Source organism: Nipponia nippon, unplaced genomic scaffold (assembly GCF_047370975.1).
Source record: "Nipponia nippon isolate SJK-2023a ecotype South Korea unplaced genomic scaffold, ASM4737097v1 scaffold_1, whole genome shotgun sequence".
NCBI classification, from domain to species: Eukaryota; Metazoa; Chordata; class Aves; order Pelecaniformes; family Threskiornithidae; genus Nipponia; species Nipponia nippon.
In genome coordinates this window covers 167,468,342-167,484,649 of record NW_028262290.1, presented here as the reverse complement: position 1 = coordinate 167,484,649, position 16,308 = coordinate 167,468,342, and the positions used below count along the sequence as shown (strand labels likewise).

Below are 16,308 nucleotides of genomic sequence, written 5' to 3'. Positions count from 1 at the left end.
CTCCGGGGACCCCCGCTGGGGCGTACCGGCCCCCCGCCGCCCCCAGCCCCCCGGCGCAGCCCCTCTCCCCCCGCCGCAGCACAGGAGCCGGGGCTCGGGGCAGCTCTTTAATGGGGCAGGGGGCCGCAGCGAGCGGGCGTCGCGTGTACAGCGCAGCGGGGAGGGGCGCGGGCGCAAGCAGCACATGCAGGGACGCGGGAGCAGGGCCGGGGGGGCCCCGCCGCCCCCAGCCCCCCGCCGCCCCCTCGGGGGGGGGCCCAGAGCCGGGCACCTCAGGCCCGGTGCCAGCCCCGCAGCCGCCTAGGGTCCCCCGGTCCCGGCGGGGCAGAGCGGCGGGGGCGCCCGGGTCTGCTGCCAGCAGCCCCCCCGGTGCCCCCCGGCCCGGCCGGGGCGCGGGGCTGGGCCCTCAGCAGGCGAACTCCTCGAAGGCGCCTAGAGCCGGGTGACGAGGTAGCACGTTCGGGGCGAAGCTGAGGCTGTCCGCGTGGCAGCGCAGGGGGTGACGGGCACTCTGGGGACGGGGGGCACGGTCGGGGGCAGCCGGGGGCTCCGGGCGGCTACTCCCCGCGCCCTGCTGCGCCTGGCCGTGCTGGGGGGCTGTGCCCCCGTGCCCCGCGGGCTGCCCCAGCTCCCCGCTCTGCCCCAGGAGCCCCCCAGCTCCGGGGGGCCATGGAGCAAGGCTGTCCCCGTCCCCCCGTCCCCGAGCGGCGAGCCTCCCCCCGTGTGGCCGGGGACGTGCAGGGGGTCCCCGGGCGGGGGGACCCGGGGGACGCGGTGCCGGGGAGTGATGCATGAGGATGGGAGCGGAGCCGGTGCCGGGGGGAGACGCCACGCGCCGGCTCCGGGGATGATGGCAAGAAAAGCCTGGGATGGAGGGAGGGGGATGCGGGCCCCGGGGCCTGGCTGCGGGGGAGCGGGGGTCCCTGCCCGGGGGGTCACAGCGTGGCCGTGTCTTCTCGCCCCTCGCTGCCCCCCGGCCTGGGACCCCCGTGGGGGGAGGCAGCCCTGCAGCCCCCCGTGCCGGCAGTGCCAGGGGGGCTCTGTGGGTGCTGCCCCCCACCCCGTCCCCAGGGTCTCTACCTGGGCCCCGGAGGGAGCGGGACGGCGGGGCTGCCCGGGACCGCTGGATGCTCCTGGCAGGCGGTGGGGGCGCAGGACGGACGGACGGACGGACAGAGAGGAGCGAATGAGCGCGCGGGGTCCAAGCGGGAGCCGGTGCCGGTCCCGGGGCGGGATGAGGCCGAGCAGCAGATGGGTGGGATGAGGTGCAGGGCCCCCCCTTGCCGGCTGTGCCAGGGGAGGGGGGACGGGGCTGGGGGGGCTGGGGGGCTGCGGGGGGAGGTTACCAGGGTGCTGCTGTCGCTCCGGGGGGTCCTCTTCTTCTCCTTGTAGAAGCTGAGGAGCTTGTCCCGGAACACCTGGGGGAGATGGGTCAGAGCCCCCGGCCCCGGCACCCTGGCCGTGGGGCAGCGCGGGGGCCGGGCGGGCGCTCACCTCGTACAGGTAGTCGAAGATCTCCAGGATGGTGAGGAGGCTGGCGCCGATGAAGAGCCCCATCTGCCCCCCGATGTCGCCTAGGCGGGAGGGCGGCGTTGGAGGGGGCGGCCCCGCCGGCCCCCCCCGGCCCCCGAGCACTCACCCAGCAGCCCCGCCACCTCGTACGCCTTCTTCTGCTCGATCATCTCGTAGTTCAGGGCCTCAAAGAAGATGTCCAGGACCAGCACGTTGTCCCTGCGGAGGGGACAGATGGGTCTGGGATGGACGGAGCAGCCGTCGAGTGGCATCCCCAGCCACGGGGGGCTGTGCCGTGCCGCGGTGTGCCGGGGCGGAGGGGTCTGCCCTGTGCTGGGGTGCCACAAGGATGTGCCGTGCCGTGCCGTGCCGTGCCATGCTGTGTGGTTTTCCCCGTGCTGGGGCAGATTTGCACAGGGCAGTCAGTGCCGTGGCAGCTTGTGCCATGCCAGTTCACACGTGCTGGGGGCTGCCGTGCGCCCGTGCCGTGCCACGTCACACCGTCATGCCATGCCGTGCCGTGCGCTGGCGGGGCCGTGGGTCAGCACGGCGGCGGCACTCACGCGATGTACTGCTCCGTCTTGTTGAACTTCTTGGCCAGGTACCGGGCGGAGGCCTTGCTGGGGATCTTCACCATGGAGAGCTCTTTGCCGTAGCGCACCATGGCGCAGGGCGTGCGGCAGGCGCAGTACTCGCTGTCCTTCTTCACCAGGAAGTCTGGGGGGCGCGGGTGGGACGGGGACCATGGGGACCGCGTGGCTGGGACCCCCGCCAGCGCTGGGGATCGGGCTGCTCCAAGGACAGAGCCCGGACCCTGGCCAAAGCCTGGGCAGTGGCGGGTGCCAATGGCACAGGACGAGCATGCCGCGATCGCTGCCAGCAGCACGAGGGGGGAGCCCGGACCGGCACGTGTCGCCTGCAGGGACAGCAGTGACACCCCACCCCCCACCCCCCCCGCCTTCGGCGAGGGCATGGGGACACCGGCACCATTTCCACAGTGATGGAACCGGGGTGGCCAAGAGGTCCCGGGGGGGAGTCTGGGGGTGTAGGGATGGTGGCCCCCGGGGCGAGACCCCCGGGCTGGGCTGGGGACACCAGAGGCAGCGGGGCTGGGGCGATGGCGGGGGGGCCGCCCCCAGTACATACCCAGCGCGGGGTCAGCGCACTCCTTGTACTGCTCCGGGGTGCAGACGTTGGCGTTGCCTGTGGGGGAGGCGGCAGTCGCAGGGGCAGCGGGGTCTCCCCACGCCCCGGCCCCCGGCAGCCGCCCCCCGGCCCCATCTCACCCGGCATGTGCACCATGCGGCAGTTGCAGTTCTCGGCCAGGTAGCGGGTCTCGCAGTCCAGGCGGCAGGCGGTGATGCTGTAGTTGGTGAAGAAGTCGGACTCGATGGGGGTGGCCTTGCAGTCCCCCCAGGGTGGGGGCAGGTACACCAGCTGCCGGCCGCGGGCTAAGGAAAACACGGCGTCCCTGGCCCGCGCCGCCCGTCCCCCAGCCCGCCGTGGTGCCCTGTCCCTCGGGCAGAGCTCATCCCACACAGCCGGTGCCGGGGGTCCCACCGCCCTGGAGACCCCTGCTCCCACCCCTGCGCCCCCTCGCCGAGGACGAGGATGGGCGTCGGGGCCAGCGGCACCCGCAGCCGGCACGGCAGCAGGAGGGAAGGGGCCGGGCGAGGGCCAGCGTGCGGCACCGGCTGGGAGCACGCGGGAGCCAGACGTGGCAGGGGGTCGGCACGGACCCCCAGGCTCCCCGAGGCGGGCAGCACCCAGAGGGGCAGCGCGAGGCCGTGCCGTGGCCGGTGCGGGCAGCGTGCTCGGTGAGGGAGCAGCAGGGCGCCCACGGGTGCCAAGGGCCACGCTCCTGCTGCCACCACACTCCCTGCCACCCACGCCGCAAGTGCCGGCACACATGGAGACACCCACTCGAGACACCTAAATTTAGGTGTCTGGCTGGGCGAGCTGGATGCCGCCCCTGCCGACAGTCTGTTCGGCAGGAGGCTGGGGGGTCGTTGCCAGGAGCCGGTGCCTGCGGTGGGACCGAGCGGCCCCGCCATGGGGCTGCCCCACACCACGCCGCGGTGCTCCCGGCCATCGCGGCGGCAAAGCTGCTGCCCCAGCGGTGCGGTACCCGCCGTGTGGCATGGCTCGGCACGGGACACCCCTGCGGGGACAGCTTCGGCTGTGCCGGGGCTGCCGGAGCCCCGCAGCCCGCTCCGCGCGCCGCCCGGGCGTTGCGGCCGGATACCCGCTGCTGCTGGCAGGAGACGAAGGTCTGGAAGCCAGGGGCCACGCCAAAGCCCAGCTGGTCGATGAAGGGGGGCTCCTCCTGGCTGTGGATCTGCACCTTCACCCCCGCCTCGTAGGAGGTCTCGTCTGCAAGGCAGGGAGGGCGTCGGGGGCGCGGGGCGGCGGCCGGGCGGCGGCCGGGCTGCGGGGGGGCCCTCACCCGTGTCCCCCCAGACGGGCAGGTATTCCTCCTGCTGCACGTTGAGCATCAGCTCCAGGCCGTTCCCCGCGCCGCCCTGCAGCGTGGTCAGCACCTCCCGGCCCGGGCCCCCCGAGTTGAAGGTGTAGCACTTGCCCAGGCGGGTGAAGATCTGCGGGGACAGGGCAGGACCCTCAGCACCGCCGCGGGGCCGCCCGCCCGCCGGCGGCGTTTGGGGCTCTGGGGGGCAGGAGCTGGGCCCTGCCTGCCCTGCACCCACCGAGCAGGGCTGGGGCGCAGCGCCCGGGGACCCCGCACGGCCCCTGTGCAGGAGCCCAGCACCCCACGGGACCCAGTGCAGGACCCCAGCACCCCAGTGCAGGATCCCAGCATCCCACAGGACCCAGTGCAGGATCCCAGCGCCCCCAGTGCAGGGTCCCAGTGCCCCACAGGACCCAGTGCAGGATCCCAGCATCACACAGAACCCAGTGCAGGATCCCAGTGCAGGGTCCCAGTGCCCCACAGGACCCAGTGCAGGATCCCAGCACCCCCAGTGCAGGATCCCGGCATCCCACAGGACCCAGTGCAGGATCCCAGCATCCCACAGGACCCAGCGCAGGATCCCAGCGCCCCCAGTGCAGGGTCCCAGTGCCCCACAGGACCCAGTGCAGGATCCCAGTGCCCCCAGTGCAGGATCCCGGCATCCCACAGGACCCAGTGCAGGATCCCAGCATCCCACAGGACCCAGTGCAGGATCCCAGTGCAGGGTCCCAGTGCCCCACAGGACCCAGTGCAGGATCCCAGCACCCCCAGTGCAGGATCCCGGCATCCCACAGGACCCAGTGCAGGATCCCAGCATCCCACAGGACCCAGTGCAGGATCCCAGCGCCCCCAGTGCCCCACAGGACCCGGTGCAGGATCCCAGCGCCCCATCAGCGGTGCACAGGGAAGGGGCTGGTGCGTCCATCCCTTCCCCTTTGGGACCAGCGCGGGGCTGCAGATGGGGCTGTGGGGTGGCTGCTGCTGTCCCTGCCCCAGCGTGGTGTCCTCGGCTCTGCCAGGTCCCACAGCCCGGGCGTCCTGACAGCCCTGCGGGACCCCACCCCGCGTCCTTCCCCACCGGGCCCCAGCAGTCACCGTGGCGGAGGGACGGTCCCTCCCCAGCCCCGGCCAGGCGGGATGCGGGACCCCGGCCCCTGGGAAGGTGCCCGCCGACCCCTGCCCGAGGCTGACCCACCTCTTCCCGCAGCCCCCCAGCACAGGGAAAGCCCCCACTGGTTTCTACAGCCACTGGGCAGCAAGCACAGACCTGCAGCCACAGCCCCACAGCCCCCTGTGACCCCCCCGTCCCTGCCACGCTTCCCCGCAGCCCCACAGCCCCCCACGGCCCCGTGGGCGCAGGGTGGCAAGAGGAGCTGTCCTGGGGCAGCACGGTGGGAGCTCTGCCAAGCGCCTGGGCTGGGGGAGAGCAGGGTGGGCAGGCACCGTGCCCCCTCCCTGCCATCGCCCCACAGCCCGTGCACCCCATGGCCCTGCAGCCTGCGCAACCCCATCGCCCCACAGCTGACTACCCCACAGCCCGCACCCCACCATCGCCCCACCGCCTGCACAGAGCCCCTCACCCCATGCACCCCACGGCCCCAAAACCTGCTCAGCCCTGGGGGTCCTGCCCAAGCCCTGCCCAGGGCAGAGCCAGCCGGGGATGGGGACGGGGCTGCTGCGGGTCCTGCCCCAGGCAGAGCCGGCCGTGGCCGTGGCCGTGGCGCTGGCACTCACGGCGGTGAAGTCCTCGGGGCCGCAGTCCCGGCCGCGGAAGCGGCAGCGCAGCAGCATCTCATGGATGGGGTGCCCGGCGCGCTGGTAGAAGGCGCCCAGGTCGTAGCTCTTGCTGGGGAAGAAGCTGGCGAGGTCGGAGGGCTGCCCCAGCGCCTGCAGGTAGCGGGGAAAGTCCTCCCTCTCCACCGCCAGCAGCTCCCTGCCCAGCCAGAACAGGTCGTTGGGGGTGAGCTGGGAGCGCCGGATGCGGTTGTAGTTGCAGAGGGTGACGGCAGGGAAGACGAGGACGCGGCTCTCCGCCTCGTCCAGCACGGTGATGTGGGGGTACGCGGCGTAGCGCCGGACCCGCTCCCCCGCCTGCAGCAGGAAGGCGCCCAGCGAGGCCAGGAAGGCGCCGGCCCAGAGCAGGCGGCGCGGCGCCGGCGCCCCGGGCGCAAAGATGCGCCCCAGCCCGTGCAGCGTGCAGGAGCGGGCGAAGGCCGCCAGGCCGGCCGCCCCCGGCAGCTCAGCAGCCATGGCGGCCCGTCCTGCCTGGCTCTGCCTCGGCTCTGCAGGGGGATTGGGTTTCAGCACAGCTCTGGGGGGACGCAAGGCAGCAGGGGGACGTGGGGCTGCGTGGGGACACGTGAGCGGGGAGGGCGCGAGCCAGGATGGCGACAGGGACTGGGGCTTGGCTTAGCCACGGCGGCAGAAGCTGTCATCCCCACCAGGACCTGAGAGCCTGCCCCGCGCCAGGGACCCCAGGGCCCCCAGTGCCCCCAGTGCCCAGCAACCACAGCCAGGGACCCCAGGCACCCACAGCCAGGGACCCCAATGCCCCCAGGGACCCCAGGGACCAGCGCCTGAGGGCAGAGACCCTGCCCAGAGACCCCAGCACCCGGGGGCAGAGACCCCAGGGCCCCCAGCACCCATAGCCAGCGACCCCAGGGCCCCAGGGACCAGAGACCCTGCCCAGGGACCCCAGCACCCACAGCCAGGGCCCCCAGGGACCAGCACCTGGGGGCAGAGACCCTGCCCAGAGCCCCTAGCACCCACAGCCAGGGCCCCCAATGCCCCCAGGGACCCCAGCACCCACAGCCAGGGTCCCCAATGCCCCCAGGGACCCCAGCACCCACAGCCAGGGACCCCAATGCCCCTAGGGACCCCAGGGACCAGTGCCTGGGGGCAGAGACCCTGCCCAGGGACCCTAGTGCCTGGAGGCAGAGACCCCAGGGCTCCCAGCACCCACAGCCAGGGACCCCAATGCCCCCAGGGACCAGTGCCTGGGGGCAGAGACCCTGCCCAGGGACCCTAGTGCCTGGAGGCAGAGACCCCAGGGCTCCCAGCACCCACAGCCAGGGACCCCAATGCCCCCAGGGACCAGTGCCTGGGGGCAGAGACCCTGCCCAGGGACCCTAGTGCCTGGAGGCAGAGACCCCAGGGCTCCCAGCACCCACAGCCAGGGACCCCAATGCCCCCAGGGACCAGTGCCTGGGGGCAGAGACCCTGCCCAGAGCCCCCAGCGTGACCCTGACCCTGAGCTGAACAACCCCCCGCCGCCTCCCCGAGCCCGCAGCCCCCTTCCCCACCCGGTGTGCCGCACTGCCCACCCCACAGCCAAAGCCCCCCCAGCCCCCCGCCCCCCACTCCCCTGGCCTCCCCCCCGTGCCCCATCCCACCCCATGGCCCCCTGCCCCACGGAGGGCACAGGGGCAGCGGGGGCCGCAGCCACGGCCCCCCCATCCCCTCACTGACCCAGGGCCGGGGCAGTGGCCCGGGGGTCCATAACCGCCCCATGGGGTCAGGGCCCGCCCGCAATGGGGTGCCCCCCCCGGAGTGATGCCCCCCCCGTCCTGCCCCGGGGGGGGGGCGGCTGCTGTGGCAACGGGCTGCTCCCAAAGAGGGGAGCCGTTGCCATGGCAACACGCTGCCCAAGCAGGAAGGGGGGGGCGGCTGCCATGGCAACGGCTGCCCGGCACAGGGATGTGCTGGAGCCCGGCGGCTGGGGGGGTTCGGGGGGGCGGAATGGGACGGGGACACGGCCCCGGCACCCCCAGCCTTCCTGGTCCCCACACCCGGGGCGACCCGACATCGGGCCCCCGGCCCTGCACCCCAGGGACCTGCGGAGCCCCCGGCCCCGCACCCAGCACCCTCCGGCCCCGAGCACCTCCCACCCCTGCCCGCCCCAGGGGGAGGCAAGGGGGGTGCAGAGCCAGCCCCGACGGCCCCTGCTTCAGACACTCGCCACGTGCCCGGGGACCCCAGTGACGGGGCTGGGACGAGGCGCCGTGCACGGGCTGGGAGCGCCGGCAGCCCCAGAGCCCAGCGCTGCCAGGCGGGACGCGGTGCTGGGAGCTGCCGGCCCCGTGCCGAGGCCCAGGGCAGAGGATCGTAATCCGTGACTAAGCCCCAGCTTTAGTTCTGCGCCTTTAGCCAGCAAAGCTGCAGCGGGTGCAGCCCGTGGCGGGGCTGAGCCGGGGCAGGGTGACCCCGTGGCGGGGCTGCGGGTGCCGGGGGCCGCCGCGGCGGCTCGGGCAGAAGTTTCTCGCTGCTCGTCGGAGACGGGGCGGCAGCGGGGCCGGTTGTGCGGCACACGTGGGCAGAGCCCGACACTCCCGGCAGCATCCGCGAGCCCAGGGGCAGCGGGAGCCGTGCGGCACGCACGCGCCCCGCAAGACCCTCGGCCCAGCAATGGAGACGGGCACCCGCGTGCCCCTGGCGCAGGCACCGGCCCCGCAAGCCAGCAGCACACCGGGGCCCTGGCAGCTCAGCCACGCTCCCCGGGGAGGTGCCGGCTTCCAGGCTGCAGCAAGCCGCCGCCGCGCAGCGCGTGCTGGCCGGGGTTCTGCCCTGGGACCCTCAACCCTCCCGCCCCAGCCCTTGACGCCGGGGGCTGCCGCCACTGCCTGGCCCTGCCGCGGGGGCACCGGCAGAGCTGTGCCGGCAAAGGGCACAGGGGGCGCGGAGCTGCCAAAAGGGATTCTGTTCAACTGAGCTCCCAAGGAAAATTAATTTCACACGCTAAGAGCCTTAAGCTGACGGTAATTGCTGTTGTGATAGCGCAGCCGAGCCCACGGTGACGGCGATGGGGACGGCGCAGAGGCGTGCACGGCGGGCACCGGCTGCCCAGCTCCCACAGCACGCTGCTCTCTGCCGCTGCCGCAGCACAAAGGACGCGGCCTTCTGCCCGTGGCACCGGCCCTGCCCGTCCTGCCCCACGCCACCAGCCCTGCCCGTGCCACCGGCCCTGCCCGTCCTGCCCCACGCCACCGCCCCTGCCCACCCCAGGCGGGTCTCGCAGGACCCGGCACAGGCCGCCCATAGCCAAGGTTTGCCGGGGGTCCCCGTGCCCACCCAGCACTGCACGGGGCAGGGAGGGTGCCTCCTCCCGCAGCTGCCCCGCTGCCCGCAGCAGCCCACGTCTGCGCAGGGACGCGGCAGCCCCGCTCCCCCTGCCACGCTCCGGCAGCTGCCCGCGCCCTGCACGTCACCCGGGGGTGAGCCCGCAGCCCCAGGGACGCAGCTCGGCCCCCTGCGGCCCCCGCTGCTGGGGCACAGCAGGTCTCGTGGGAGACACGGGCACCAGCAATGCCCCGGGCCGGGAGCAGGGTGGGCACAGCCCCAGGAGCGGTACGGGGCGCTGGGGCAGGGCCGGCTCCGGCACAGGGTACTCCCACCGGCGGCGGGGCAGGCTGCGCGGAGGAGCCACGGGCGTGGGAGCCTGTGTGCAAACACAGCCCGGGGGAAGCGGCTGCTGCCGCCGGTGCCTGGGCAGCACCTGGGGCTGGCGCGGGGGGAGCGGGGCCGTGGGCCGTACCCACCGGCATCCCGCACCCATCCCCATCCCCTGCCCGAGCGGCTGCATGCAGGCAGAGCTGCACGGCCCGGCGCAGGGCCCCCGGCACAGCACGGCTGCAGCCTGGGCGCCGTTCCCAGCTGCCTGGCACCCCTGCGGCGCGCGTGGGGTGGGGGCACCCCAGGCTGGCAGCCAGCCCGCTGCAGCACCTGGCACGGCGGGCACAGGCCGACGCGCTGCGGGCGGCGGGACGTGCCGGTGGGACAGGAGAAGGGGCTCACCCAGCGGTGCGGCAGCGGCCCCAGCGCGCCGGTGCCCGACCCCGGCGGGACGCCCGCGGCCGTTGGCGGCCCCTGGGGGTGCGCAGCCACCCCATCCCCGGCGGCAGCCTCTCCTCCGCCCGGGCGCCCGCAGGAGCCCCGAGGCCGGCACTCACCACGGTGAAGTTGCGGGCGGTGCAGTTGGCGCCGCGGAAGGAGCACTGCAGCAGCATGTCGGCCAGGTCGTGGCCGGTGCGGTTGTAGAACTCGGCCATGCTGAAGGGCTTCGCCTTGAAGTTCTTGAAGTTGGCCTTGTCGCGCAGGGCGGCCAGGACGTGGGGCTCGGCCAGCTGGGGGTTGCTGATCTCGTAGCGGTCGTTGAGCAGCGCCAGCAGCTCGCCCACGTGGTACATGTCGTTGCGGGTGATCTTGGAGAATCGGAACTCGTTGAGGTTGCAGATGGTGATGGCCGGGAAGGTGAGGTTGTGGGCAGCCACCTCGTCCAGCTTGGTGACGTGGGGGTAGGTGAGGAAGTAGGCGACGCGCTCGGCGCAGACCAGCAGCAGCAGCCCCAGCGAGCCCAGGAAGAAGGCGCCCCACAGCACGCGGCGCAGCGACACGGCCCCGTAGGCGAAGACGTGGCTGATGCCGTGCAGCGAGGAGCTGTGGGCGAAGGCCCGCAGGCTGGAGAGCCCCTCGCCCTCCCTGCTGCCCTCCGAGCCCGCCCTCATCCTGCCGCCGGGCCCCCGCGCTCCCCGCCGCCCTCAGCCCCGCCGCCGCCCCCGGCCCATCGCCGCGCCGGGCTCAGGGTGCTGCGGGCGGGCAGGGCAGGGCAGGGCAGGGCAGGGGAAGGGCAGGCAGGGCGGGCAGGGCGGGCAGGGCAGGGGAAGGGCAGGCAGGGCGGGCAGGGCAGGACCAGCCGCTCCGCCCGCCCGCGCTGCCGGTGCCGGCGGCCAGCGCAGCCCCGCTCCCGGCCCCGCTCCCGCTCCCGGCCCCGGCTCCGCTCCCGCTGCCGCCGCCGCGGCGCAGCCGCTGCCGGTCTGCGGCCGCCCCCCGCCCCCGCCCCCCGCGGGGCTCCACCCGCCGCCGCCCCCCGCCATCGCCCGGCCCCGCTCCGCTCCCTGCCCGCCCCCCCGCGCCCGGAGCCCCCCGCCCCAGCGGCGGCGGCAGGAGCCCCCCGGGGCCGCAGCGGCGGCTGCAGACCCCTCCCGGGGCAGCGGCGGGCTGCGGGGACAGAGAGCCCCGGGGCGGGGGGGGGGGGCGGGCACACACACGGACTCGGCCGGCAGCAGTGCCGGGGGTGGGGGTCCCCTCGGGCCATGGACCCCCCCAGCCCCACCGTGGTGGCCCCTGGGAGCCACCCGCTCCCCTTCCCCGGGGCGGCCCAGGGGACCCCGCCCCGGGGGGGGACACAGGAGCCCCCCACCCCCCGGGGGGACACAGGAGCCCCCCACGCCGCGGCCCACGCAGGAGACCCCCACCCCCGCGGGCTGCAGAGCCAAAGCCACCCCAGCCGGCCTGCAGGCAGCTGCCCGGGCACGGGCAGGCAGGGAGGGGCGGGGCTGATGCGGCTGACCCCGCCCCCAAATCAAACGTCACGGGCCCCGCCCCCCCCCCGCTGCCCGGTCCGGGCCCCCCAGCACGGCACCACGCAGCAGAGCCCCCGCAGCCTGGTTTATTGGGGAGCGGCAGGGGCGCCCCGGGAGCGGGGCTGCGCCCCCGGCCCGCCCCACGCTCAGGATCGGTCCTTGCTCTGCCGGCGGATGAGCTCGGCGTAGAGACCCCCCCGCCGCACCAGCTCCTCGTGGGTCCCTGCCTGCGGGGCGGCGGGGACGGCGTCACCCCTCGGCCTGCCCGCTCCCTGCCCGCTTCTACCCGCTCCTGCCCACCCCTTGCCCGCTCCTGCCCACCCCCTGCCCACCCCTTGCCTGCTCCTGCCCACCCCTTGCCCGCTCCTGCCCACCCCCTGCCCACCCCGTGCCCGCTCCTGTCCACCCCCTGCCCGCTCCTGCCCGCCCCCCCCGGCGCCGCTCACCTCGGCCACCCGGCCCTGCGCCAGCACCACGACGAGGTCGGCCCCCCGGATGGTGCTGAGGCGGTGGGCGATGACCAGCACCGTGCGGCCCGAGACGGCGCGGTCCAGCGCCTCCTGCACCACCTTCTCCGACTGGGCGTCCAGCGCGCTCGTGGCCTCATCCAGGATCAGGATGGCGGGGTCCTTCAGCAGGGCCCGGGCGATGGCGATGCGCTGCTTCTGACCCCCCGAGAGCGCCGTGCCGCGCTCGCCTGACGGGGACGACCGCAGGGCTGCCGGTGCCGCCCCAGCCCGCGGAGAGCCCCGGATGGGGAGAGCCCCCTCCCCGAGGACGGGAGCAGAGGGGCGCAGCCGCGTTCCCGCACCAGAGCCAGAGGTCCCCCGGGAACGCCAACACCAAACCCCGGGGAGCCCGGCACAGCCGCTGCTCCCTCCTGGCACAGCCTCACGCCAGCGGTCACCGGCAGCCGCTGTCCCCGAGGGAACTTGGGCCTTGGCCAGGGTCTCATGCTCATCCGTCTGTCCCGTGGGGCGGCTGGGCCAGTTCAGGGGCACCCGCCTGCTTCCCGCTCCCACCGTGCCCCGCGCTGCCGCAGCCCCGGCCCCTCGCCGTGCCCCACCTCGTGGCGCGCAGCCCGGCCGCAGCCCGGCACATACCCACGACGGTGTCGTAGCCCTCGGGGAAGCTGCGGATGAAGCCGTCGGCGTTGGCGAGCTGGGCCGCGGCGTACACCTCCGCATCGGAGGCTCCCGGCTTCCCGAAGCGGATGTTCTCCATGATGGTTGTTCCGAAGAGCACCGGCTCCTGGGGCAGCGTCCGGCCCCTCAGCACCGACCCCCGGACGGGGCCACCTCCCTCCCCTCCCCTGGGGACAGCGTGGGCCCAGAGGGTTCCCCTCCGGCGCCTGGGGGAAGCGCCCCACGGCAGCCCCCCGCCCGCCCCGCACCTGGCTGATGAAGCCGATGACCTGCCCTCGCAGCCAGGAGGGGTCCAGGGAGGAGATGTCGTGGCCGTCCAGGGTGATGGTGCCCTGCGTGGGCTCGTAGAACCGCTCCAGCAGCGCCGCCACCGTCGACTTCCCTGCGGAGGGGAGCCCTCAGCCCCGCGGCACCGCCTGGCCGCACAGCCCCGCGCCCCCCAGCTCCGGCCGCAAGCCCCGGCCTCACAGAGAGCTGCGGGAGGTGCAGAAGCCGGTTCCCAGTGCCTGGCGCCCACTGGGCTCACTGGGCAGAGGACTAGGGTGCAGGAGGATGAGCCCAGGGACCGGTGAAGGGCTGAGCCGGCATCCCCAGAGAGGCTGGGCTGGCTCCTGCCGCCCCGGCTGGGACACGCTGGCCAGGGGGTCCCCTGCCCTGGGGGCGTGGGGAGGGTTGGGGGCCAGCGGCTGGGCCGGTACCTCCTCCGGAGGGTCCCACGATGGCCACCGTCTTGCAGGGGGGCAGGGTGAGGCTGAAGTCCCGCAGGACCGGGTAGCCGGGGCGGGTGGGGTAGCTGCGGGGAGAGGAGCGGGGGGCTGCGGGAGCACGGTGCCGGCCCCCAGTCCGCGGGGCGGCTCAGGGGGCTGGGTGGGGGGCCGGATCGGGGGGCCGGGGCGGCTCACCTGAAGGAGACGCGGTCGAAGCAGATGCGGCCGAGCAGGGAGTGGCTGGGGATGGAGCCCCCCCCCTTCAGCGCCACGCTGGGCTCCAGCGTCAGCAACTCAAAGACGCGGGCGCCGGCGCTCAGGCCTCGCACCACCTGCGGGGACGGCGGCGGGAGCACCACTGGCCCCCAGCCCCGGGGGGCCGGCCGGAGCCCCTGCCCCACCTACCTGCCCGAGCAGGATGGAGATGTTGGCCAAGGACCTGCCGGTGCACAAGGGGAGAGGCCGAGCTCAGGGCTGCGCCCCGGGCGGGCTGCGGCGTGCCGGGGGTGCCGGGGGAGGCGCCGCGCCAGGCCCTGCCCTGACCTTTGCACCGTCTGCGAGGCCACCAGGAAAGACATGAGGTCGCCCGGCGAGAGCTCGTCCCCGGCCATCAGAGAGCCGCCCACGAAGATGGTCCCCAGGACGATGCCTGTGGGGTGCGGGGCGGAGGTGGGACCCGGGGCACCCGGCACGGCAGGGTCCTGCCCCACGGCACCGCCGGGTCCTGCCCCACGGCACCCACTCACCGTTAAGCGCCACGTTGGAGAGCCCCTGGAAGGCGGCGATGCCCAGCCCCAGCCGCTCGTTCAGCCAGCCGGCGCGGTCCACCTCGGCGCAGTACAGCCTGCGGGCAGGGATGGGGCTGACCCCCCCGGCCCCCCGCCGCCCCCGCGGGGCGAGAGCCCCCGCCGCCCCCTTACCCCGCCTGCTGCTCCTCCATGGCGAAGGCACGCACCGTCCGGACGTTTCCCAGCACCTCGTCTGCCACCCCGGTGGCCTTGGCCACCTGTGGGGAGAGGGACGGAGAGGGGGCCCGGCATGGGACAGCCCCTGCTCTGGCCCCGGGGGGAGGGCGGGGTCCCTTGGGGGGCGGCAGGGCTGGGGGGGGAGCGCGGGGTTACCTGCTCCTGCGCCCGGCGGGAGAGGCTGCGGAGGATGGTGCCGATGAGGGCCCCGGCGCCCACCAGCGCGGGCAGCGCCACGAGCAGGAGGCCGGTCAGCTTGGGCGAGAGCAGGTAGAGCGAGACGAAGCAGCCCGCCGTCTGGGTGCCGCTGCGCAGGCCCTGGGGGGGGCGGGCAGGGGTGGGCGCGGGGGGCTGCGGGGGGCCGAGGGGGCCCGGTGCTGCCGGCCGCGGGCCTCACCTGGGAGATGGCCAGCTTGAAGGAGGACTTGAACTCCTGGATGTCGGCCGTCAGCCGGTTCACCAGCTGCCCCGTCCGGTTGGCGTCGAAGAACGCCACGTCCTGCCTGCCGGGGGAGCGGCGGTGGGCTGGGGGACCCCCGTGCCTGTCCCCACGCCCCCCACGCCCCGTCCCCGCACCCCCGCGGGGCGTTATACCGGAGCAGGGAGACGAAGAGCGCCTTGCGCATGCTGCCCGCCACCTGCTCCCCGACGCGCGCCAGCAGCGCGATGTACCCGAAGGTCAGCAGCCCCTGCGGAGGAGAGGGGCTCAGGAGGGGCGCGGGGCGGGGGCAGCCCCCCGGGACCCCGCGCCCGGCTCGGGGAGCCGGCACCCACCTGCAGGCAGTAGACGGCGAGCAGGCGCAGGGCCGGGCGCCGGACCTCCTGCAGGTAGCCGGTGATGTGGCCGCGGGCGCAGCGGGCCACCACGTTCACCAGCTGCCCCAGCAGCACCGGGATGTGGACGTTGAGCAGGGCTGCGCCCAGCGCAAGCTGCGGGGATGGCCGGCGTCAGCGCCGTGGCACGGGGACGGCGGGGACGAGGGGGACCACGGCCGCCCACCCGCCCCTGCTCACCACCACGGCCGCCGAGAGGGCCAGGAGCTGGGGGCGCAGGAAGGCCCAGAACGCCGGCCAGTCGAACGCGGGCTCTGGCGGGGGCTGCGCGGGCTCGGGGGGCACGGGGCCGGCGGCCTCCTGGCAGCGCGCAGCCGTGCCCAGCAAGCCGAGTGCCACGCAGGCTGTGGCCGAGCCGGCCAGGAGCAGGCAGCGCCGGGCCGGCGGTGCGGGGCCGGGGGGCAGGGGAGGGGGGCTGGCGAGCCCCAGGCGCCCCCCCCCATACCTGAAACTGGGGAGACTGGTGAGCGCGGGGCGCCTGAGCCCGGGGCCAGCCCCGGGGACGCGGCGGGACCCAATGAGGGCCGTCCCCCCCGGTACGGCCAGCGTCCCCAAGCTGCCCTGGGCCGTCCCGAGGCAGGGGACGCCCCCGTCCCCCTCCCGGACTCCCCCCGGCTGAGCGCCAGCGCCCAGGCCCCTCCGCTCTGCCCCGTTCCCCCCATACCAGCGTTTGGGATCCCACCGCCCCCACCCCGGCCCCGCTGCCCCCAGGTGCCCGCGTACCCCTGCACCCCCCGGGAGCCCCCAACCCCCGGCACCCCCCACTGCACCCCCGACCCCCGGGGACCCCAGAGTCCGGGCTCCCGCCCCCGGGACCCCGCCCCCCGGGCTCCCCAGCCCCCCCAAGGGACCCAGCCGCCCAGGACCCCCCCGGGACCCCGCACCCCGGCCCCCCCCCACCGCACCCCAGCCCCCCCAAGGGACCCAGACGCCCGGGAGCCCCCCGCACCCCCCGGGACCCCGCCCCCCGGGCTCCCCCCGCCCCCCGGGTCCGAAGAGTCCCGGCTCCCCCCACCCCAAGGGACCCGGGAGCCCGGCCCGCCCCGTCCCGGAGACCCCGTTCCCCCCCGGCCCGGGCCCCCCGGTACCTGCGCCCCGGGGCGGGGGGCGGCCGCAGCGCGGCGGGGAGCGAGCGGAGCGCGGCCCGGGCGCCCAGCGCCCGCAGCAGCAGCAGCATGGCGGCGCCGGGACCGGCCGCCCCGCGGGGCGGCACCGGGGCGGGCGGGGGCGGCACCGGGGCGGCGGGCGGAGCCCCGGCACCGCGGCCCGGGCCCTGCGCCGGCCCCGACCCGCCCCGGCCCCGCACCCGGGCCCCGCGCC

At 75.6% G+C, this 16,308-nt stretch overlaps 2 protein-coding genes and 1 pseudogene across 3 annotated transcripts; all 3 read right to left on the bottom strand.

The window, feature by feature from the left end:
- Positions 1-66: 66 nt before the first annotated feature.
- LOC148057729 (acid-sensing ion channel 1C-like) lies at positions 67-10,674 on the bottom strand. Of its 2 annotated transcripts, XM_087733203.1 has the most exons (11): positions 9,925-10,673; positions 3,959-4,109; positions 3,758-3,885; positions 2,799-2,949; positions 2,659-2,715; positions 2,076-2,229; positions 1,640-1,731; positions 1,495-1,574; positions 1,347-1,418; positions 1,081-1,133; positions 78-511 (listed from the first exon to the last, which is right to left on the bottom strand). In XM_087733203.1, exons 1-11 carry the CDS (start codon positions 10,477-10,479, stop codon positions 433-435), a joined length of 1,572 nt encoding a protein of 523 aa, XP_087589329.1. In that variant the 5' UTR covers positions 10,480-10,673; the 3' UTR covers positions 78-432. The 2 variants fall into 2 exon arrangements, with proteins under 2 accessions (XP_087589338.1, XP_087589329.1); XM_087733212.1 differs by lacking the exon at positions 1,081-1,133 and having other exon boundaries at positions 67-511; positions 9,925-10,674.
- LOC148057730 (acid-sensing ion channel 3 pseudogene) lies at positions 5,219-6,612 on the bottom strand (annotated as a pseudogene).
- A 733-nt stretch (positions 10,675-11,407) lies between the features above and the next one.
- On the bottom strand, positions 11,408-16,185 carry ABCB8 (ATP binding cassette subfamily B member 8). The gene is made up of 16 exons (XM_087732968.1): positions 16,077-16,185; positions 15,169-15,439; positions 14,929-15,084; positions 14,749-14,843; positions 14,552-14,657; positions 14,311-14,472; positions 14,110-14,195; positions 13,936-14,033; positions 13,733-13,838; positions 13,595-13,628; positions 13,385-13,521; positions 13,181-13,275; positions 12,731-12,864; positions 12,441-12,588; positions 11,784-12,034; positions 11,408-11,564 (listed from the first exon to the last, which is right to left on the bottom strand). The coding sequence occupies exons 1-16, from the start codon at positions 16,163-16,165 to the stop codon at positions 11,484-11,486; spliced, it is 2,049 nt and encodes a 682-aa protein (XP_087589094.1). The 5' UTR covers positions 16,166-16,185; the 3' UTR covers positions 11,408-11,483.
- Positions 16,186-16,308: the final 123 nt, after the last annotated feature.